The 20,969-nt window shown below is 42.2% G+C and overlaps 1 protein-coding gene across 8 annotated transcripts in view; it reads left to right on the forward strand.

Moving 5' to 3' along the window:
- The window catches only part of TAPT1 (transmembrane anterior posterior transformation 1), a 49,618-nt gene extending 47,310 nt beyond the window's left edge, over positions 1-2,308 (forward strand). For all 8 annotated transcript variants that reach the window (XM_037399805.1, XM_037399815.1, XM_037399844.1 and 5 more), the window contains one exon: positions 171-2,308. In XM_037399805.1, the coding sequence (XP_037255702.1) occupies positions 171-400 (230 nt within the window). In that variant the 3' untranslated portion in view covers positions 401-2,308. The remainder of the gene's footprint in view (positions 1-170) is intronic.
- The last annotated feature ends 18,661 nt before the right edge of the window (positions 2,309-20,969 follow it).

Here is a 20,969-nt window from a genome sequence, read left to right on the forward strand (position 1 = left end):
AGAGGTAGTGGCTTGGTAGTAGCTTCCACAAAGCATTCTTCTGTGGCTTCTGCTGATTTGGTGCAACATGCTTTTCAGAACAGCTTTGGATTAGTCTGGATGTTATAGATGCATCAGTATGTCTTTGTTAAATTCATTATTATCTTTGTAATAATCTTCTGTTCCAATAGGAATTTCCACAGATGAAAATGGATCTACATCAGTTACCAATCAGCCGGTGCATCAGAAGGAGAACATGCCATCTTTACTTGTAACAAGCAATTCTGATCAATTTCTGACAACTCCTGATGGTGAAGGAAAAGATATAAGCCAAGACAGTTCAGAATTGAAACACAGGTCTTCAAAGAAAGACTTGTTGGAGATAGACAGGTTTACTATTTGTGGAAACAGAATTGACTAAGATTATTGTTATTTTTTTTAATCAATGTGCTAAGGATACTGAGCTGTTGGGACAGCAGATGCTACCAGAATGGACAGTTGCCAAAAAAGGCACATAATATTTATTTAAAACTTAAATTATTAATGGCAAAAAAAAAAATTAATTTCTTTCTACAAGTAACTTGGCTTGGTATCTGGTCAGGTCAATAAATGGTCTTTAACTTGCCTCTTGGAAAATGTGCTGGATCCTGAGTCTCTAGCCTGGTGGCAGAGCTGCAGTATCACTTTTCTGGAAAATAGACTGGAAAAAAAAGCATAATCCTGTTCTGCGTTCTGAAACCATGCTTCCAGAACATACTACTTTTCATGAAGGTTCCTCCAGTATAAGGACATTCCTGGAAATGTATGACAGCTTGATCGGAAGCTTGCCTTTCCAGTTACCTTGTTTTATTAAACATCTGCAAGCAGAATTCAAAACTTGTGCTTATATCAACAAACGCATAAAGCATTGGTACATAAAACAGTAAGTCAAGATAGTTGTTCTTGTCAACAAAAATCTTTTCAAGGTGTATCTTGAAAATCTTGTAATCGGAATAAAACTTTGCCTTTAAATGAAAGACTTACTGCATACTATTTTATCTAAACACCAAGGAAAGATCACAGTAATGAAGGTTCTGCTTAACTGGGCAAATATGAAGCATATTCATTTCTTGTGTTGTGTGTCCTGCAAAGCAAATTATTTATAAAATTATTTTAAAAAGCTGAGGATTTTTTGTTGCTGTAGGAAAAAAATAACAAAGGGGCACTTCTATACGTTGAGGAAAGGCGGCGTTAATTGCAGCAAGCAAGCGTTATGTTGGAATTGTACGTATGAAATGAATGCAGCAGTAAAGAATATTACACAGCATTTGGGGTTTAACTCTGGTAAGAATGATACACAAGTCTGTGTATCAACTTGCCTGAGAACATGCATATGAAAACTCATACTGACAATCAAATCAGAATTACACATTTTAACTGATTGGTTTTAGCCAGACTTCAGTAGATGAACTAGATCTATAAAAAGCATTTAAGCATCACAATGCGTCCTAATTTCTGGTGTGAGATGCAGTTGTAGGAGAATTGATGAAAGATGGTTTGGAATCCTCAGACCAAGAATGGAATAAATTTGAGCTCAAAACTTAGGCTGGAGGCTTGTAGCAGAAGATAAATTCTTCATATATTGTTGTTAAAACACAGCTTTAACTTCAGATGCCTTTAAGATATTTAAGTAAGCAGCAGTTTCACTTTCCCAGGGAAGGTATCATAAGAGTACTTCACTGCTGAACAAATGAAGATAAAATTTGCTCTTTGCCAGTTTCATAATTTGTAAGAGTGGGAAAGCCAAAGTTGTTTTGCCTAACGAACATGTGAAAGTTTAATGTATCTGCTAACCCTGAAACTTACAGGACTACAGTAATACAGCAAATGGAGATAGCTGGACAGAGTTACTGTGTATCTGAGCAGCCTTGGTGATGAGATCGCTTTGCCATACAGGTTGGCATGGTCTGCTCTGGTGGGAACTTCTTGCTGCAGTCTTTCAGCCACTCCTTTCCCATCAAGAGTAGCTGGAGTAACAGCCAAAATCTGTGGTTACTGTTCAGGGAGGAGAGTAAAAAGAAGAGGACTTGGGCTGGGGAAAACTCTGAAATTCTTTAATTTTTGATGTATTTTATACTAATTGGAGACGTTCACACATTGAAATTCAGATTATCTGTCAATTTGGTGTATCTTATTTTTGAATTATTTAGCAGTTGCTAAAGAAAGCTTGGGATTGCTTTCTTTGGGTTTTTTTTGTTGTTGTTGAATGACATTCTGTATCAATTTTATAAGTGCATCTTGTGTGAAACTCAATAAAATTCAATTTTGTAATATTTGTTTAAAAAAAGGAAAAGTACAGTGTCAACATTTCTTTCTTGCTGTTCAGAGTTGGTGAACTTGCAATGTATTTACTGGATTCAGTTCCATTTTCCTTAAAGTGAGATTCTTGCAAATGCGGGGTACAAATGTGCGTGCAGACTGGGTTAGCACTGCCTTTAGTTCTGATTTATTTCTGTACCAGTTAGTTATTGCCACTTGTAGGAAGAAGGTATTGATGCCAGCCTACTGCTATGTTGTTTTTTGAAGACAAAACCCGTGTAAATGCAAAGTTATTATGTCTTAAGGGAGTTGTAATTTATGTAGTCGGTTACTACAACTAGACTAGTTGCAGCGACACAGTGAAGCCAAATGTAACTGCAGTATAAGCTTAGACAGATACTCTCCTGAGCCCAACAGTAGTGGTGAAAAGGTAAAAAGGTAATGGCTAACTGCACTTAAGTCCAGTTCCTGGCCCAGATCCTCGTCCTAAGGCTGGGAGCTTTCTTGCTTTGTTTGCACGCTTGGATTGTGGTAACTGGGCCTGAAGCAGTATAGCTGGGCTTCGGGGGGCATAGCTCTGACTTCTGGGTCACGGTAATTCGAAGGTATACTTGAAGCGTTGGTTGTAGAGGGCATTGCAAATGCAACACTTCCCCCTAAACTCTCTGAAAGTCTCGCAGGGGCCCAACTGAGCATGAAATTTCATTGTTTTCTCCTGCTCCAAGCTCTCTATTTGTTCTCATATTTGTGTTTGCAATTAATAGCGACTCCTTGAACATCTAGCAGTGTACCTTTAATAAAAGGTCACAGCTGCTTCTCTGAGCCTGGGTGGTCCTCTCAGAACTCTAGAGGTGGCTGAGTGGGGGGAAAAAACTACCAGGCAAAACCCCAACACCGAATTTTGGTCTATAGATAGAGGGTTTTATTTCCTCAGGCTTCCTTGAAAAGCTCCTGTCTTAACAGTGAAGTAAGAGCATTGGAGGTTAAGCAGTAAATAAGTTGCATTCTTCAGTTCATAAATCTCTCAAAAAATAAGATCTAGGCAGTTCTGATGCAAATAGTGATATTTCAACTAAAGTCACAGTTGCCAAATTAATTCCAAAAGCAGACGGTGAGTACAGTATATTCATAATTAGCATTATTCATTATGGGAGCATTAAGGAACAACTGTGTTTTCTGTAGGATTATTTGATCGCTTACTTGAAGCCTTTCAGATGTTCATCAGCTGAGCAAGATTTCCCCTCAAGCAAAGTTTTTTACAGTCACAAGTATGCTGTTAATTTAGTTGCCTCTCAGTTTAGAGTGAGTTTGTTGAAACTTTTCAACTTTGTTTTGGTTTTTTGTGGTGCAAATTTTTCTACATTCGAAGTATTCATTTAGAAGTCTGGTTTTGTAAGTCAGCATGGTCGCTGAGGTCACTGTTGTTAAAGCCAGTATTTGCCCAGTTGTGGCTGCTACACCAACTGCTGCAACAATTCTGAATCTCTTTGGTGGTGGTAAGGGAGGATGAATGCTCCTTAATTGTAGCACAAATGTAAGCAGCCTCTGTGAAACTCCTGGAACATTACAACATTTTGTCTTAACGTTTGTAAGCTGCTCTGTGGGTGAGTAAGCTAGTTGTACCGACAGTGTCAGACTTGGGGAATCATGGCTTCAGAAATGCCCTTCGCAATTACTAAACAAAATTTGCTCTTAAAACTTCTTTAGAGTAAGTTAGGAAACTTAGAAGTTTGGACTTTGTTAATTTTGTTGACTCCAAGGAGGCAAATAGTTCCCTGTAAGTACTAAGCAGCTGGCAAAGGGGGCTGGAACAAACACCGGCAAAGTGGTGCAACAGGACCGCTGTGATCTCCAGGGAATTTTCCTGCATGTGGTGGTCTGAGATGCTCAGACTGTGAAGGCTGTCAGAAACACCTAACCTATCGTTTCTGCATGTCTTTTTCTCTAGGAGGATAGTATCTTTCATTGGCCATGCCGACTAAGCCTAACTAAATTTATTTTTTTTAGGACTTTGGTATCTGCTATATTCTGATTTAGAAAAAACGCTGCCAACAGAGCAGTTGTAAGAGGGAGCACAAATATGTAACACCGAAGAACACTCTTTAATAAGCTCACAGCTGTAGTAACAGAAATATTTAAAAACCTATTATAGTTTTGGATTTATTTCTCAATCTTGACCAAAACACCTATTACCATGTTTGCACTGAAATAATCGCAAGACTTCAAAATGTGCCCTTACTGTAAGCAAGCTGCCCACCCGTACCTCCCAGCTACTGTCTTAGGCTGGGCGCTGTCAGTTCTTCAATCCATTACTACTTTGTAGGCGAGCAATGTCGTCAGGCAGAGCCAAGGTTTCGCTCCTGGAGGCAGTGCTGGCTTTAGCCAAGCTGCAGAAAGTGTTGGGCATCCAGGGGAGAGGGAGGAGTCGATTTTTTGTGAATACAAATATGTGAGTTGCAGCAGCAACTTTGGTTGTAAATTTTTAGGGTGACTGGTGCAGTTCTATTGTAAACTTTGCTGAATAAATCCTGTATTGAATATGCAAACACATTGCATGTATTACATGTTACATTGAATTTACTGCTTTCATGGGTTTATATCAGAACTTACTAATCTTAGATCAGTGGTATGAGTGTGATATTGCAAGGCAAGTATGTTTTTGAGTAGAGCAATATTTGGTGTTCAAGGAAGGCTCAGGTTTTATGTTGGTATTGCTTTTTCCCATCCACGCTCTGTTTGTTGGACAAAAGCAGGAGTAAGTTTCTGTGTATGTTGACTGCTTTGAATGTCAGAGTGTGTTCCTGCGATACCCAGTCCTGACAGATGCTTCTGTCTGTTGAAATTAAGTATCAAGGTAGCTCAGGAATCACTTGTTCACCGATAGTTTAAAATGGGTAATTCAGAGAACTGGAATCACAGAGTCTTGGCAAGCGATGCCTCCAATTCACAGAGAAGTGTGGCAAGGAAACTTAAAATTCAGCGTTGGACGCCACATTCTTCGGCTCAGTGCACCAAATCAGAACAGTAAGATGTGTGAGTTGATGCTAGCAAGGACAAGCCTGGTGACAGGACTGACTGTCAGTCCAGAATTTTCCTGCAGATTTGATTTGAACTTGACATTCTCGGTAAGGGCAGCAATATAGCCGTCAGCCAGCTTCTGGCTCTGGCCAAGGCAGCAGGAGCTGTGCTAAACTTGTCTTTTCTGGAAACAATTCTTGAAGTGTCGTGTGTATATGTAGCTAACCTCAAAGCCGTGGGACCTTGTTTTCAGGTCACTTGCTTAATTCTGTGCCCTTTGGAACCCTGCAGGGCGTAGCCGTAATGGAAATGCATTGAGGCTTGGCACTAGCTACTGATGTGAGACAAAGTCCTCGATACGGTAGCAGAGAACCCACCATCAGGCTGATCTAAAAATGTGAGTTGTCTTTGGTGACTTAAAATGACTGACATTAGAGAAGGAGAGTGAACTCTGCTCCATCTGAGGTAATGGTTTATGGTGCCTCTTCTGCTGTTTAACGACCACGTGCTATTTTGCCTCATGTGGGCAGGAGGAACTTCTCTAGCTAGTTTTTGTGCTAGACCCTCGCTGCTTAAAAGCAAGACCCAAAATCCCAGTGTATATTTAATAAGTGATTCTTTACAGTAGATCTTCTGCTAATGGCATCAGAGTAATTGTGTGGAATTGATTTACCTGTTTTGTACACCTTATGTTCAAAATGGCAAATGGCGTGAGGTAAGTTTCAGCTAAAGGTCTTAACACACCTGTCTTTTCTTTTATTGATATTTATTCAATTGATTTGGCAAGTCTAGTTTCTAAAACATTAAAATTCCAGTAGTCCCAACTTTCAGTAATTTACATTTTTTTTGTCCCAAGGGGCCTGAGGGCGTAGGTGCGCTAAGTTCTCGGTAAGCTAACCCAACCACAAACCCTGAGAAACAGGAATACAGGCTTCGTAGTGTCACGTAACCCCGCTGTAAGGAGCAAGATAATCTCCGGTGTCTCTCTGGTGTGAGCAGTCCACGAGAGCGGGAGGAGCACAGTGAGGAAAAGACCAATGCACAGGACAATCAGTTTGCAGGTCTTAACAGTTTACTTGTAAATTCGCCTTACAATTTAAACACCAGGGAAGTAAGTTAGATCTTAAATCTCTTCTCCTTGCTGTCATTTAGGATATGTCAAATTTTCATTGGCCTGGATGAATGCTAGAATAACCATAACCTGCAGCCTTTCCTTTCCTTTTCTTTTTAATAAAAGACTGAATAACTTTTGTCTGTGGAGGAAAAACCTTTTCAACAGAATTTAACTTGAGAAGGGAGGGGCTCTTGGGCTATTAAGAAAACGTTGGTGATCTTATTTTTATAGTAATCACCTTTTCTTCCTCTAAAGACAATATCGTTTGCCATAATATTCCAAGTAGCTGTTGGCAGCCTGTGGCGAATGGTGAAATGGGTATCGGATTGTCAGCGTAATGATTTCACTACGGGATATTATGAGTACGAGGACACCTGGTAACCTTCAAGTACAATCCTACAACAGCTATAAACCGGAGCTCCCTAATTAACGAGAAGCTGTGGCCTAAAAGCCACCTAAAACCCATTAATGCTGTCTAGCATATTATGGAGCATTTGAAAATCTTTCCCAGTGTCTTGAGGAGAAATTGTTCAGGATAATGTTTTTCATAGAAAAAAAATAATCGGGGGCTTTCTCCTGCTAGTGCTCAGCAGACTGGGGCTTCTAAAGCATGTGTCATTTATATGGTGGCCGATGATCTACAAAGAATAGATATTTATTATTTTATTTAAAAAAAGGAGAGGACTGATGAGTAACTTAAGCCAGTGGAGGGAAAAAAATGAAATGTTTGAAAACAGCCTCTGCAAATGTAGAACTGCATGCGTGAAGTGCAGCAGTAGCAGTAATGTGCATTGTGTGCATCTTGCCAGAGACACATTTGTGTACGTTTATGGGGTGGGGACAAAGTAGGGGAATTATTTTTTCGTTGTCATTCCACACTCCTAAGCCATGCCATCTCGTCACTGACTGTCCGCCTGGCCCTTTCAGATCAACTGAACAGCCCCTGAATGAAATGACCCTGTAACACTCGTGACTGGGCGCTCTTGTTCCCCTGGCTGGGTACCAGGTCTCCAGATCACGCAGCTGCCTCTGCAAAGGTCTGCGCTCAGGACCTGGGGAAGGTCTTGCCACCAGGCAAGAAGCAGTCACAGGGAAAGCTCTGAGTACGTAGGTGAGAGCAAACCCCCTCGTTCATGGGTCGGTGTAACGCTGGGCGCGCTGAGCTGGGGGGCGGGGAGCTGGCGGGGGGCACTTCATGGGAGCAGATACTTCCTCTGCTTTGCTAGACTGTTCAGGAATTTGGGCAGATACGGTTTCCCTGTGCTGATGGGTGCCAAGGTGAGTCCATGGCCTGATGTGAACTCTGACAGGCTCTCCTGGATGTAGATTGCACGTAGAGAACAGCAGAAAATGGAGACCTTTGTCAAAGCCCCCTTCGTGCCTACGAGTAAAGCCCCTCTGTATCGCAGTACAGAAGTTTCCTGCTTGACCTCCTGTTGTAGCAAGCAGTGCACTTGCATCCAGAGAAGCTTCTCCTGGATCTCAAAGCCTACAGCTGAGTGCCCGGAGGAGGGGGGAGGGATGGTGCCATGGTGCTGGTGATGGTGTGATTTGATGGGCACAGGGAGAAGGCGGGTGGGCTTTGTTCCACTTGCCCCATGTAAAATGTAAAATGGGGGGTGGGGGCATGGAAGCATGTAGCAGCCTGGCATACACTGAGAGATGGGGATAAGAACATCTGAGCTCCAGCCAGTGCCTCATAGAAGGTAAGGGAGGCATTTATAAGAGTTATCCTACCAGCACGGCAGGTCCAGCCCTCCCACTACTGGACCCTTGTAAGCTACTTGCCTTACCAAGCCACAGATGCACACAACAGTCACAGCTATTAAACAGTCAGGGAAGTTAGTCCAGTACACCATGCTAGAGCAGCTAGAGTATTTTTGGAGGCCAGTTGTCATAATTTGGATCTTTCTGCTTTCATTCTGCTGGTTTCCTCCTTGTTCCTCTGTGTTGGTGCTCATCACACAGCCCGGCACTGGTGGCTGGGTTCTCTGCCACAAGAGCAGTGCCAGGGCTGAGGTCTGTTCTCAGAGCTGTTGAGCTGGTTCTGCCAGTTTTCTTCCAGTACTCACTGCTGCACTCGCTTGTTTTCCTTGTCTACTTTTCTGAACCTTGTTAATCAAGCATGTTTCACAGTATCAGAAGCTGGGTAGAGCTACTTACTCTAGCTCGGGTCCTGTTTGATGCAGCACCCAACTCGTGTACCTCCTGACAGATACCTGCTCAGCATCTTCCTCGATCTTAAATGACAGATTCCAAGATTCCACGACTTTCTTGAATGGTAAATATGTACACTGCAAATAATAGTATTACTGGTCCTACTGTTTGTTTTAAATCTTCCTTTCTGAAATTTAACCCCTGCTACTTTTTGTCCATCCTGGGCATAGAGAATAAATTTCACCTCCCCACCCCCCACCCACCCCCTTTTTTTTATTTTTACATCCTCGGCAGATGAGACTGTTTCGTGTTTCCCCTCAGGGTCCTTTGCTAAACCACTCCAATGAGTCCAGCTTCTTTGTGCAGACAGCGTGTCCCATGCTTTTCCTGGGCACAGAACTCCAGCTGATGCCTTCCTACACAGCTGAGCTGAGCCTGAGGATTAGACCAGCCAGCTTTTTGTTGCCCGTTCCTGGTATGAGATTTACCTCCTAAAACCAGGGTGCGACTTCTGACCAGGAGGGTGTGAATGCACTGTGAGATCTACGTGCTTTCTGTGGAACTGCCTAATGGTTCCCAAACCTGCACTTGTGCTGTGGTGCAGTGCTGCAAAATCCTGTATTAGAAATGCTTCTGTTCAATATTTTTACCATCCATTTGGTTTCAGGTGTTAGCCAAGCCTGTATTGAGCTCCTGTCATGTAACATATCCACAGCCCGCCCACCAGCACCATACTACTGATTAAAAACACTGAAGAGCCGCGGAGCATGAGACCTCTTGCAGAACTGCTGCTGTGTGATGATGAACTAGTCTAGTGCTAAATACTCCCCAAGCAGGATTTCCCGACAAGCTTTGTCAACAGCTCCATGCAATATTAATCTGTACTGTTTCCTTGGTTTGAGAATATCATGTGAGAGAGTATCAAAAGCCTCATGAAAATCAACATATGTGACTATCTGCTGGTTCTCACCTTACGGTGTGTTATGCCGTTGAAGGAAAACGCACTGGTTTGAAACGATCCAACAAATTTATACTAGCTTTCATTCATCATCCTGTTACTCTTCAGGCACTAAAACAAACAAAACTCAAATCTGATTACTTGATCAGAAAAATTTTGGAAGATTGCAACTGGTTTGATCTATAGTTTCCTTTTTCCTGTTGTAAAGATTTCTCCTTTAAATCACAAGAATACTGCTAACGACCCGTTAGCCACTCGGGATTTTTTGTTTGGTTGTCAAGGATCAAACCTAAGCTGAGTGCAAAATATTACATGCCTCGGTACCGCTGTGGCAGGATCTGTATGAGTCCCCGTGAGGCTGCAGGTGGTATATTTGATAAGGAGAATGGTGGGGTCTGTACTGTTGTATTTTGTCATCATGCGGTGTTCCCACAAAGAAGGTTGATGTGAATCTGGTAAGCAGCTCTCTCTAGCAAAGCCTTACTAATGTGCCTGCAAGTACCAATGGGGATAAAAGGAAGAAAGTGCTAACCCATCACCAGAATCAATGTTTATCAAAGCATGTCAAGGAGGAATAGGGAAGAAATGAGAGAACCCACTGAAGTGTCTTGTGGTGTCCTAACGTCCAGTAATGAGAAACAAGAAAGCAAAGGGCTTTTGAAGAGCCAGGCAAGGCAGTGTCCCACCATCACCCTCAAACACAGGGTGAGGGCTGAGGCTCTGCCCCATCCTTTGCTGGCTCGGGAAGGGGGAGCAGCACGCAGCCCAGGCAGTATCCAGGCATCCAAAACATTCAGTGGAGGGATTCCTTCCCGTCCTTCCCTTGGATTTACAGTAACTACCTGATTTCTTCTGGTCCTTTGACTTAAGTCCAGATGGAGACATTATTGCTTGCCAATGGGCTCCTGTTACTCTTTTCCTCCCAAATCTTAAAGCTTCCCCATCCTGGAAATGTGGCAGTCAAAGAGGCTTTCCATGTCAAGAGGAATCCCGTCTTCCTCAACAGCCCATGCAGCGTCACCCTGTGGTCATCTCAGAAACATCTGTGCACTTGCCTCCAGGAAGCATTTGGCACCACCAGGTCTTTAGGCAGAAGGATTAGGAGTCACAAGTCTAGAGCAGCACCACCACCACTTTCTCTGCTGTTCAGGCCTTTCTTGAAAGTATCTCAGTCGAGCAGCCAGGGTCACTTGGTGCGTGGCTCTTGGCTGTCTTTGTGCCTCTCCAGTGCCTTTGAGGCTTGGGTGCCAACAGAGACTCCACCGCCTGGGCAGGAGCCCTTCTGTTGCACCCAGCTGGAAGTCCACAGTTCCTTCTACTTTTTCCTTGCAGTGATGGCTCTGAAATGTTTGGGGGGTTTTAGCAAGCCATTTGTTTTTTTCCCCAACAAAGAGAAAATCCTTACTTTCTGACAGGATACTGGAGCAGCAATTTAAACTGGTGGCTCCCTGTCAAGAACTGAAGCAGAGGAAGCCTGTGATATGTTCATTTCCTTTCTCCTTATCCTAGCAGATAGAGTGAGCAACGAATCACTTCATAACAATATTTTTAGTAGAAGACCATTATCATATGTCTTCTTGATCTTTTTGCTAGGCTAAAGTAGCTTGATGTTCTTTTCTTTAGACTCTCCATAATGCATCTTCATCCCCAAGAGCAGAAGCAGTGCTCCTGTCGAGGCTTCGCTGGGAACAAAACCAACAGAATAATTATTTCCTTTCCAAGTTATGCTCCTGTTAATGTATCTTATGGTTGATCTAGTAAAATCAACTATAAAACTACATAAAACTTTATAAAACTATATAAAACTTTAATCAACTATTAAAGCAAAATCTTCAGAGAAGTTGTCTCTGCCAGCACAAACTATGGACATTTCCCATGTAGCAGCACGGCCAACTGCACCAAGTCTGGGCTAGGCTTTAAAAGGATTTAGATGCTAATTAATTTTATTTAGGCACCTGAATACTTCTAGAAAACTCCTCTCTTGCATATTGTGTTGAGACTGTCACTTCATTGAGGAGTAATAGCCATAAATATGGATTAATGATTTTGCTTTGGGACCCCGATGCCTTGATTACAGATAATAAAAAGTCACTTTTTTCAAGACCAGAAGCAGGCAATTAAGATGCAATATTGGCTCCACTTACAATGTCAGTATCTTCTCATGAAATCCTAGATGTAGTGCTGTGAAGGAGAGATGAAAGGTGCAGGCTTCGCCTGGTTTCCTTTGCACTTCAATAATCTTTACATTTACACTTCCAGTGAGGTGTCAAATATTTTGATGTTATATTTTTGGATGAGAATTGAAATAAAATACTTCAGGCAAGAATTTAAGTCCTTGAGCCTGTACTCTCAGTGGAATATCAGCAGACTACAAAGAATCAGAAATATATACTTCACAGGTTTCCCACCCAATTAATGTATTTTATACAGTGCTAATTTAGTGTAAAGACCCCCACTCTTTTGTCTATAACACCTAAGGAAAAAAACTAAAGTCAAATACTTGTTTAAGAAATAAATAAAATAATAAATAAAACAATAAAATTAAAAAAAAACCAAACAAAACAAAACCAGAAAAACCCAAAACCCCGCAAAACCCACTCCACACTGTCTTTTTTAGGCAAATGATAGCAATTTCCAGGGCACTGCAATGTGCAAAAATCTTCAAAATTATGTGGGGCAGCTCCTCAGTTCTAGCTAGCTTTTCCTAATTAAAACAAATTCAATTAGTAATTCCTAGGTTGTAAGTTGAAAGCACCAATATAGCTTGCCCATGCAGTAACATTTACAGATATGTTTAATGCGAAGTATTTAATTAGGAAATACACTATAGTACCCCTTCGGCAACTCCCCTAGCAAACAACTGGCACTACTTAGAAAGCTTGCGTCTGCTTGAAAGTGATACACATGTTAAAATGTATACTCAAATCCTAGAATAGCTTTCACTTAAGCCACAATACTTTCTCCTTTTTGAAATGTGCAATAAATCCCTGTGCAAACATAATATCATGCTTTCATATTTCATCCAATAATCTCAAAACCAATAAATCTCAATTAAGCTTCATAGCAGCACATTCTCCCACAGTGGGACATAAAAGACTATTTCTGCTTAAGAAAGTAATGAAACAAAGTGCAGGGATTCTAGCTTGCTAACCCCAAGTGTGTCTCATGGTAAGGGACAAGGCTAGAAGGACCTATAGTGCTGGTTCATCCTAAAGAACAGCACTTCTCCGACACAAAGGAAACTATTTGTTTTATGGTCACTCTGCTGGGCTTCATCAGGGGAATGTGCAAAGGTCCTTCAGGCCTAGGCTTCGGGGCTCCCCGTTCTTCATGGGGAAAAGTCTGAGCAGGCTCTTCCCCTCTGTGAAGCACCATGATTGATACACACCATGAGATTTGAAAAACAAAATGGTTTAGATACCAGTTTCTTTTCTTGGACCTCCAGGACATTACTCTTTTTTTTTTTTTTTTTTTTTTTAAGATTTTGTCTGTAACCTGAAAGCTGGAAGATTTTTCTCTAAAATAAATACACACTCACAGAATCACAGGGTGGTGAAGGTTGGAAGGGACCTCTAGAGATCATCTAGTCCAACCCCCCTGCCTAAAGCAGGGTCTTCTCGAACAGGTAAATATGTAAATTGCTGTCCCGGTTTCAGCTGGGATAGAATTAATTTTCTTCTTAGTAGCTGGTACGATGCTGTGTTTTGGATTTAGTGTGAGAATAATGTTAATAACATGCTGGTGTTCTAGTTGTTGCTGAGCTGTGCTTACACTAAGTGGAGGACTTTTCGGTTCCCGTGCTCTGCCAGCGAGCAGGGGCACAAGAAGCCAGGAGGGAGCAGTGCCGGGACAGCTGACCTGAACTAGCCAAAGGGATATTCCATACCATGGGATGTCATGCTCAGTATATAACCTGGAGGGGTTGATCACTGCTCTGGGTCTGGCTGGGCATCAATCAGCAGGTAGTGAGCAATTCTGTTGTGTATCACATGGTGGTATTATTATTATTACTACTACTACTACTACTACTATTACTATTATTATTATTATTATTATATTTTGCTTTATTTCAATTATTAAATTATTCTTATCTCAACCCACCTTTTTGTGATTCTCCTCCCCGCCCCACTGGGTGTGTGTAGGAGTGAGCAAGCAGCTGTGTGGTACTTAGTTGCTGGCTGGGGTTAACCCACAATACTTGCAGATTGTCAAACAATTGAAAGACACCAGGAGTTCCAGCCTTAGGAAATACAGCAAGCGTGAGTATTGCAAGACTGGCAGGACTGTAGTGCAAAAATGAGGCTTGCCACCTTAACTAGATGCTTTCTCCTGGGGTGAAATGCTCCTTTACCGCAGATTGTTCTACCATATAATTATATGGGCTTAAAAGCAGTCATAGTAAGAACTGAACAACTCCTAATTCCCATCTCTGTCATGAGCGCACTAGTGAGTGTTGCCTCAACTGTGCGTGCAGCAGTTAAAGCAGACCCTTTCATGAAAAGGATTAGCTGATATTTGGCTTTCAGAACAATTTATTTTGACTGAAGAGTTGTCATGAGTTTTTCTCAGCTTTCTAGAGCTAATAGTAATCTGATAGTGCTGTGAATGCTTTTTCCTTCTTTAATGTGTATCTGAGAATTCTTAAATCTAAGTGTTTTTCATTAAAGAATATGTCTTTCTTTTTCCTGACTTCATGATTTCTCAGTGTCTTTGAATGGTACAGAGGTGAGAAGGCTCTGCTCCAGATCTGATGTCTAAAAATAATTGTACTGCTTTGGTGAGGTAAAGTATACATTAATCTTATCTAGCAGGGAAGTTCTGACCGTGGCAGCAGTACTCTGCTAGAGCTCCCCAGTTCATCTAGCAGAAGTGTTATTGGCTGTAGCAGAAAGCTAACAGTAGATTCAGATTGGGTAAGTACTGAAAAAGCATTACTGAAAAGATTTTCATTCCATTCGAGCAACATCCTCCAAAACATGTCAACTTTTACGTCTGTTGCCCAGTCCTGGCCTAGAAATCATTCTTAAAAATGTCCTGAAATTCAGCACCGGTTACATGCGTGGAGGATGTGCTCTGAATGCATTTCCCTCAATAGCAGAAGTATTTGTTATTCGGTAACTATAACTGTGCTGAGTCGAAGCCAACCACTGTGCTGCGGTTTGGGTCACATTGCGTTAGGGGAGCTATAAACACACGCTGGGAATGACCAGACCAGCCATAGACAGTTGAGGATAGTAACTGATGACCTAGATACTTCACTTCAGAAAGTACCATTTGCTTCTAGCATATTCACCTGCAGAAGCTGAACAGGAGCATGAAAACAGGACGACACAGCAATGTCTCTTGTGCTAAAGTAGGTAGTTTTCATCTGTTACTCTATTGAAAAAAAAATTGAAATTATCTAACTCAGCTTTAGTTTTGATAGGCAAATTCTCTTCAACAAACTCTTTGAGTAAGTTGTAGTTCAAATGTATTTGTTTTCAAGACAAATCACAAGATGTAAATCACTTCTTTTTCAAAATCCAAACGTAATGCGCCTGTATGGTGCTAGCATATAGAACTGATCAAAGATTTAGTAACACTGTTTGAAACAAATGCTGTTTCTCAAACATTCCTCAAAGAAAACACATCAAATGTTCCATTAATTTCAGAGGGCTTTATTAGGAGGCTTTCTTAAGAGAGTCTGAAAGCAGACTACTGCTCGTCTTCGTGGTCTTGTTCATGATAATTCAATGACAAGCCTTAGAGCAGCAAAGGTCATTGTGCAAATCTCATGTGGGATTTCATAGAATCATAGAATTACTTAACATCTTCACAGGTTTCACTCTGGATTGCTGCACAACTGAACCAAGACAGTGAAAGACCAGAAAGGTCTTTCAAACTGTTTTAACTGCAGGAGGAAACTGAACATGGATGTGTCTTAAATGTGATGCTGCTCGTTGACAATGACTCTGGAGTTGTTCAGTGGAGCTTGAGAAAGATCAAACAGGACGCTGTTTCCTTTCTAACGCCTCAGCAGCCTTGCAGCCAGAGCCCTGTCTCAGAGCCTTGTCTTCACATACTTTCTTTTAGGGTCCTGCTACATGTGATTTTGCAGCTGTACCCATGGCAGTCCCCACTGGCTTCCTCTGAGTTCTTTTTCCTCCTCTTGGGTTCATACCTATGCCTACCTAAGCAATACCCAAGTGAGCTTTGTGCCTTAGCCTTGCCCTGGATAAGATTCCTAGAGGCTTCCTCTTTAAACAAATACCACTTCTGAAAACACATCCACGTTACTATAGCACTCCTCTTCCCGTGTTGGGTAAACGTGTAAATCCTGGTAACTGGTGGAAAGAAATGAGTTTGAACTAGACTGCCGAGGCTTGCTGTGGGGCTTCACACGCGCTTTCCTTCCTGAACTGTCACCCTCCTTTTAAGTTCCAGCCCTTCACCTCAGTGTGTTTGTTTCCTGTTACCAGGCCCTTCTAACACCTGACAAATCTCATTTATCCTAAACGTGTCTTATTTAAACCGATGGTGTCTTACTTAACCCAACAGTTCCCACGGTGAGCTTACAGGAAAGCCAACCATGGCAGAGCAGCGATCATCAGAAAAAAGGATGGTGTCCAAGCATACCAAACAGCAGCTGCCTTTCCGAAAATGACTCAGTATCACTGGCAATAGTGAAAACAGGGAGATAAATGCAACTGTGAATCAGTGCACAAACAGGGCTGTCAAGATTTTCTCATTTCCAGTCACTTAGGATCACGTTTTCCAGGACATCTGGTGTTGATACAAATAATGTCTCCATTTTTGATCTTCCCATTTTTTTACTGCCATTTTATTTCTGCCCTGCACAATTAGTGCCAGTTATTTGTGCCCTTTTATATGGGCACCATGTATTGGAAACCTGAACTCTGCAGGGAGGCTCCGTCAGCGCTGCACAAGCTGCTGCCGTGTTTGAACGGAGCTGCTGGAATTCTGCCAGGGGAGGTTGCTCTGCATCCATCCTGCTGAATTTCTCTCTGTCTGTTTCCCAGACCCTGTAATAGTCCTGACAGCTCTAATGATCAGGGGGGTAGCCTGCACACACACCAGCAAGAGGTAGTTCATATAATCCCTCCAGATTTTCAACAACTGAGAGGCTGCGCTGGGACCTGCTATCTGTGAAGGACTCCAGGGAGAAACATTCCAGGTTTACGTGCTGCTCTGTCCAGTTGTTGTTTGATGTCCAACTCAGAAATACAAAACACTATTGTCACCAGAAATTCTTCTAATGAATATCTGAGAATTATTTCTAGTAGGATCACTATCTCCTCTGAGGTTTCCATTAAAAAAAAAAAAAAAAAGAAGAAGAAGAAGAAAGGTAAGTTACTCAGAAAACAAAGTAAACCTCTTGCATGTTATTTTGATAAGAAGCTCAGTCAATTCCCAATGTTTTTGTACATATCCCATCCTGAAAAAATCTGACTCTCTACAGTTGCCCTGCAGGTGATTTCAGTGTAACTGCACAGCCCCATCTCTCCGACTGAGGGTCTTGGGTTCCTTCAGCCAACATGGACTGTAGCCCTGCACAGGCTCTGGCTGTCTCTTAGATGCTTAACAAAGGTACAGGCAGAGCGCGGGCTGACAGTTTTTGGATGTCAGACATCCCTTCATGCAGGTCTCCTTCATGAGAGGTGAATGAAGGGTAGCCCAACGTGGCAGTCTAACAGTGGCGCTGACTGACTTCACTGCTCCACTCAGTGATCTTGCTCATAGGTGTCCTTACTTATGCTTTGGCTATTAACGTGAAGAGTCTGGTCCCTCTGTGTGAAAAAATGTTGTGTAGAACACAATTGTATAAAAAGAAAGGGTAACTTTGATTTTGAGAGCGTGAAGGAGTTCTCCTTGACCAATGAATGCTATACAGAGGGCAATATTCACCCTGTATGGGTAACAGAGAGATGTTGAGTGGTGAGGGCACAGTATTATATGGACTATCACACTGAGTGGAGCTATCACAACTGCAAATAAAACTCACATTTCTCCAGTCAACCAAACTGCAGATAGAGAGAATGAAACAGCCATAGAGGACAAGATGGCAAATAGTTCAAATATTTTTTTTTTTTCCTCGTCACATAACTGGGTGCACCCAGAAAATACTGAGAGGATGCTGCAGGGTGAACAAAAAATATCTTTATTTCTCTGCAACTGGAAATTAAAAGAACTGATTTTTCTGTTTGCCTTCAGGGTGCATGTTGCTCCAAACCACAGGAGGGAGGATGTCATCTTCCCCTTTTAAGCTGGATAGACTGGGCTGTGAACATCATGAACACTGAAACAAGACTCTGTTGCAGCATGATCCAGCTGCCAGCTTGAGGGTGGACATTTTTTTTTTTCATGTTCTTCCAAACAGGCAATGCAAGAGGTTTCAGCACTGTCATTTACTTGGGGAAGAAGTTGTTCTTCCTGCTCAGGAAGAATTCTAGGGAAATTGCATGAGTGACAGTTAATCCCTCACCCTTCCCCGCCCCCCCCCCCCCTTTTAATCATTGTTATTTCTGTGCCTTAAGCAGCTTTGCAGTGTGAATCACATCTATTTGAAACACAGAGACTAAGTTTTGCATGAATACCAGTTATGGAACCTGAATCCTTATCAGCAAGACTCAAATCCCATTAGTATTGCATTTTGCATAAAATATTCAAAATGAATTATATATATTTGTAGGGCAAAGGAGAAGTAATTAGTAAATAGAAAAAAAGAAAGTATTTTATGTAGGAAAGCATGGCCTGAAGTGTGTTTCTGAGACTTGGGAAGTAATGCATAATGGATAGGTAAGTGTGCTGTTGAATGTGGATATTTTCTGTAGGTGGATGCCGGAAATTGCGTAGCACTTAAGTGTAAATAATGCACATACAGTTAGTAACTCTGACCCGTTGCTGCTGAAACAGAGGAGAATGTACCAGGGAGAGCCTGATAATAGCGTTCAAAATAAGTCTCTAAGCCACAAGAACACACATATCTCCCAGCAGCCATTACAAATTCAGACTGACAATTTTGGAATCGTATTTTGATGAATCCCTCTCTCCTTTTGTCCTCACTCATCACAAGAGGGGTTTGTGACTGTATGGATGGGGGCTTCCAATGCATGACTTCTTCAAATACTGAACTTTTCAGTCGCTAGAGGGTAAATTCACAAAAAATGCACGTCCTCTTTTTGTGCGACTGGAAACAAGTACATACACGGTCTAATTTGTTCAGAAAATCTCAGAGATGGACATGTGCTGCTGTAAATGAGTCTAAATCAGCAGCTGGCTCAAGCTAGATGCTGCGGATTGGAAATACTAATTAATGATTTTCTAAAGGCTGTATCTCATACTGCAATTCACCTCAGGACTAGGGAAAAAAAGATACTCACAGCAAGAGACCAAGCATTGCGAGTGTTTGTATGCTACTGAAACCTTCACTCAAAAGCGGCAAAAGTTTACCCTGAGCTGTTCCTCTGCTTCCGCGTCCTAAATGGCTCTTTGCAACAGATTACAGTGTTCGTATTTGGGGCAAAATGATCATAAATACAGAAGGCAGTAGGCAACCAGTTTTTCTGTATCCCAATATCTTATCTACTGCCTTTCTATTCCAGTAATTGTGGTGGTCTTGGCAGTGAGGAAAGCCCCAGATAATCCTGCCTGGCAGCAGCGTGCAGAACTGGGCCTTCGCAGAGTGGAGGCCACGTGCTGGGGGGTCTTTCTTCAGACACACACGCACACACCCCGCCGTGTTATGTTTTGGTAAGTAAATGTAACCAAGTCCTGTGAAATCCAGAGAAAATAAATCCTCTGCATATTTTTCCAATTACAGAGGAGAAGAAACCCCCGTTTGTCTTGTCTCTGATCTCTGCAGATTAAGCGGGGGGACTTGGTTGACGGCCTGGGCCTTCCTCCTGTCCACAGGAGCGCTCTGGTCTTTATTTCAGCCTCCAGCCTCCAAGGCACCAGGACTCCTGCTGTCCTGGCAAACCTCTCCCAAATAAAATAATGCTGTGGCTTTAATAGCCTCCCACTAGGCTTTTTATTGCCTCACTGGCAGTGTCCCTTCCATGCTGTTTGTTGAGACAGCTTCAACAGCGTTTCTCTTATTGCATGCTAATAAGACCCAAGGAAGATCTTTCCACAGTGCAAAACCCAGAGCTTTGCCCTGTCTGAAATGCTGTCTAATAAAATTGATAAAGGAATTAAATCTTCCAACAAGCATCTCAAATAGATGCGATACTCATGTTTGGAGGTGATGTATGTTCTGCTCTGAATACAGAAAACCAGCTCCCGTCCAGTGCATTCAGAATGGATAAACAAGTTGTCACGCATAATTTTAATGGTGAAAATAACTTTGTGTGGGTGACAGAATGAGGATGAATGCATTTAATATGAAATCTGGTTTTATATATGAGTGCATAGGCTGTATTTCTCATACATGATAGCTTAATTTCTAAAGCATTGTTAAAGTTTGTATAACTCCAGTTCTGCTTAAAAAAGAATTCACCAGACCAAACTCCCCCTCCTTTAGGTGGCTTGGTACCTGAGCAAAACAGACAGTTGCGGAAGACAGAAGCCTGACAGGGACAGGAAAAGCCCTAGAAGAGGCAGCCATCACCTCCTTTGCCTACAAGAATGGGAACTGCTGTTGGTGAGGGCTTCAGCTGTGTGGGGCAGGGCTGCTCCAGTGGTGGGGCAGAGGCAGCTCTGACCCCATTCTTTAATGGGAGCTGTATCAGGGAGATGTTCACAGCTGAAATACAGAAGTCCAGCTTTGTCTGTTCCGTTAAAAAGACTTGCGTTGATAGGCCTTGTCCCATCCTGACCCATGTGAAGCTGAACCTCTGTGCAGGATGCCAGCCTGCGTTTGTAAGACAACACTGATCTCACTGAGCTTCTCCGGTGTTGTGGCAGGGGGGAGCAACTAAAAGCATGGAATGGTCGCTAATATGTATATTTGGAGTCTTCTGCCCTGATGTCCGTGGCCGTGGTAGCTGCTAGGTGTCATGCTGAACGAAGGCAGGCTTTCTCTCAATCAAAATACGGCAAAAGGAAAAAGCTCTCAGTGATGCCAATGCTCTAATTTCACTTCCAATGGGTATTCTACTATCTGAAACAAAAGCTCAGCACTGCCAGAGGGCTCTTGTATGGTTATGACTAATATAAACAAGTATTCAAAAGTGATTCTTCCTTTGCAAGCTGATCCCATGGTGTATTTACCTAAGCCATTCTCTTCTGGGGGTAGCTTGGTGACACTTCAAGCATAAGAATCCCTAAACTAGATTTAGTCATGCATACTTGAGTCAGTCTGGTGTTACTTAATTTAGTACAGGCCATTAAATATTTTTACCTCTGTATTAGGGTCAGGACAGGAGAACCAATCAAATGAGATTCACTGAGGCTTTATGTGTCATACAAAGTACTCAAGCGAATCTTCCACACAGACTTACTCCC

Source organism: Falco rusticolus, chromosome 1 (genome assembly GCF_015220075.1).
Source record: "Falco rusticolus isolate bFalRus1 chromosome 1, bFalRus1.pri, whole genome shotgun sequence".
Taxonomy (NCBI): Eukaryota; Metazoa; Chordata; class Aves; order Falconiformes; family Falconidae; genus Falco; species Falco rusticolus.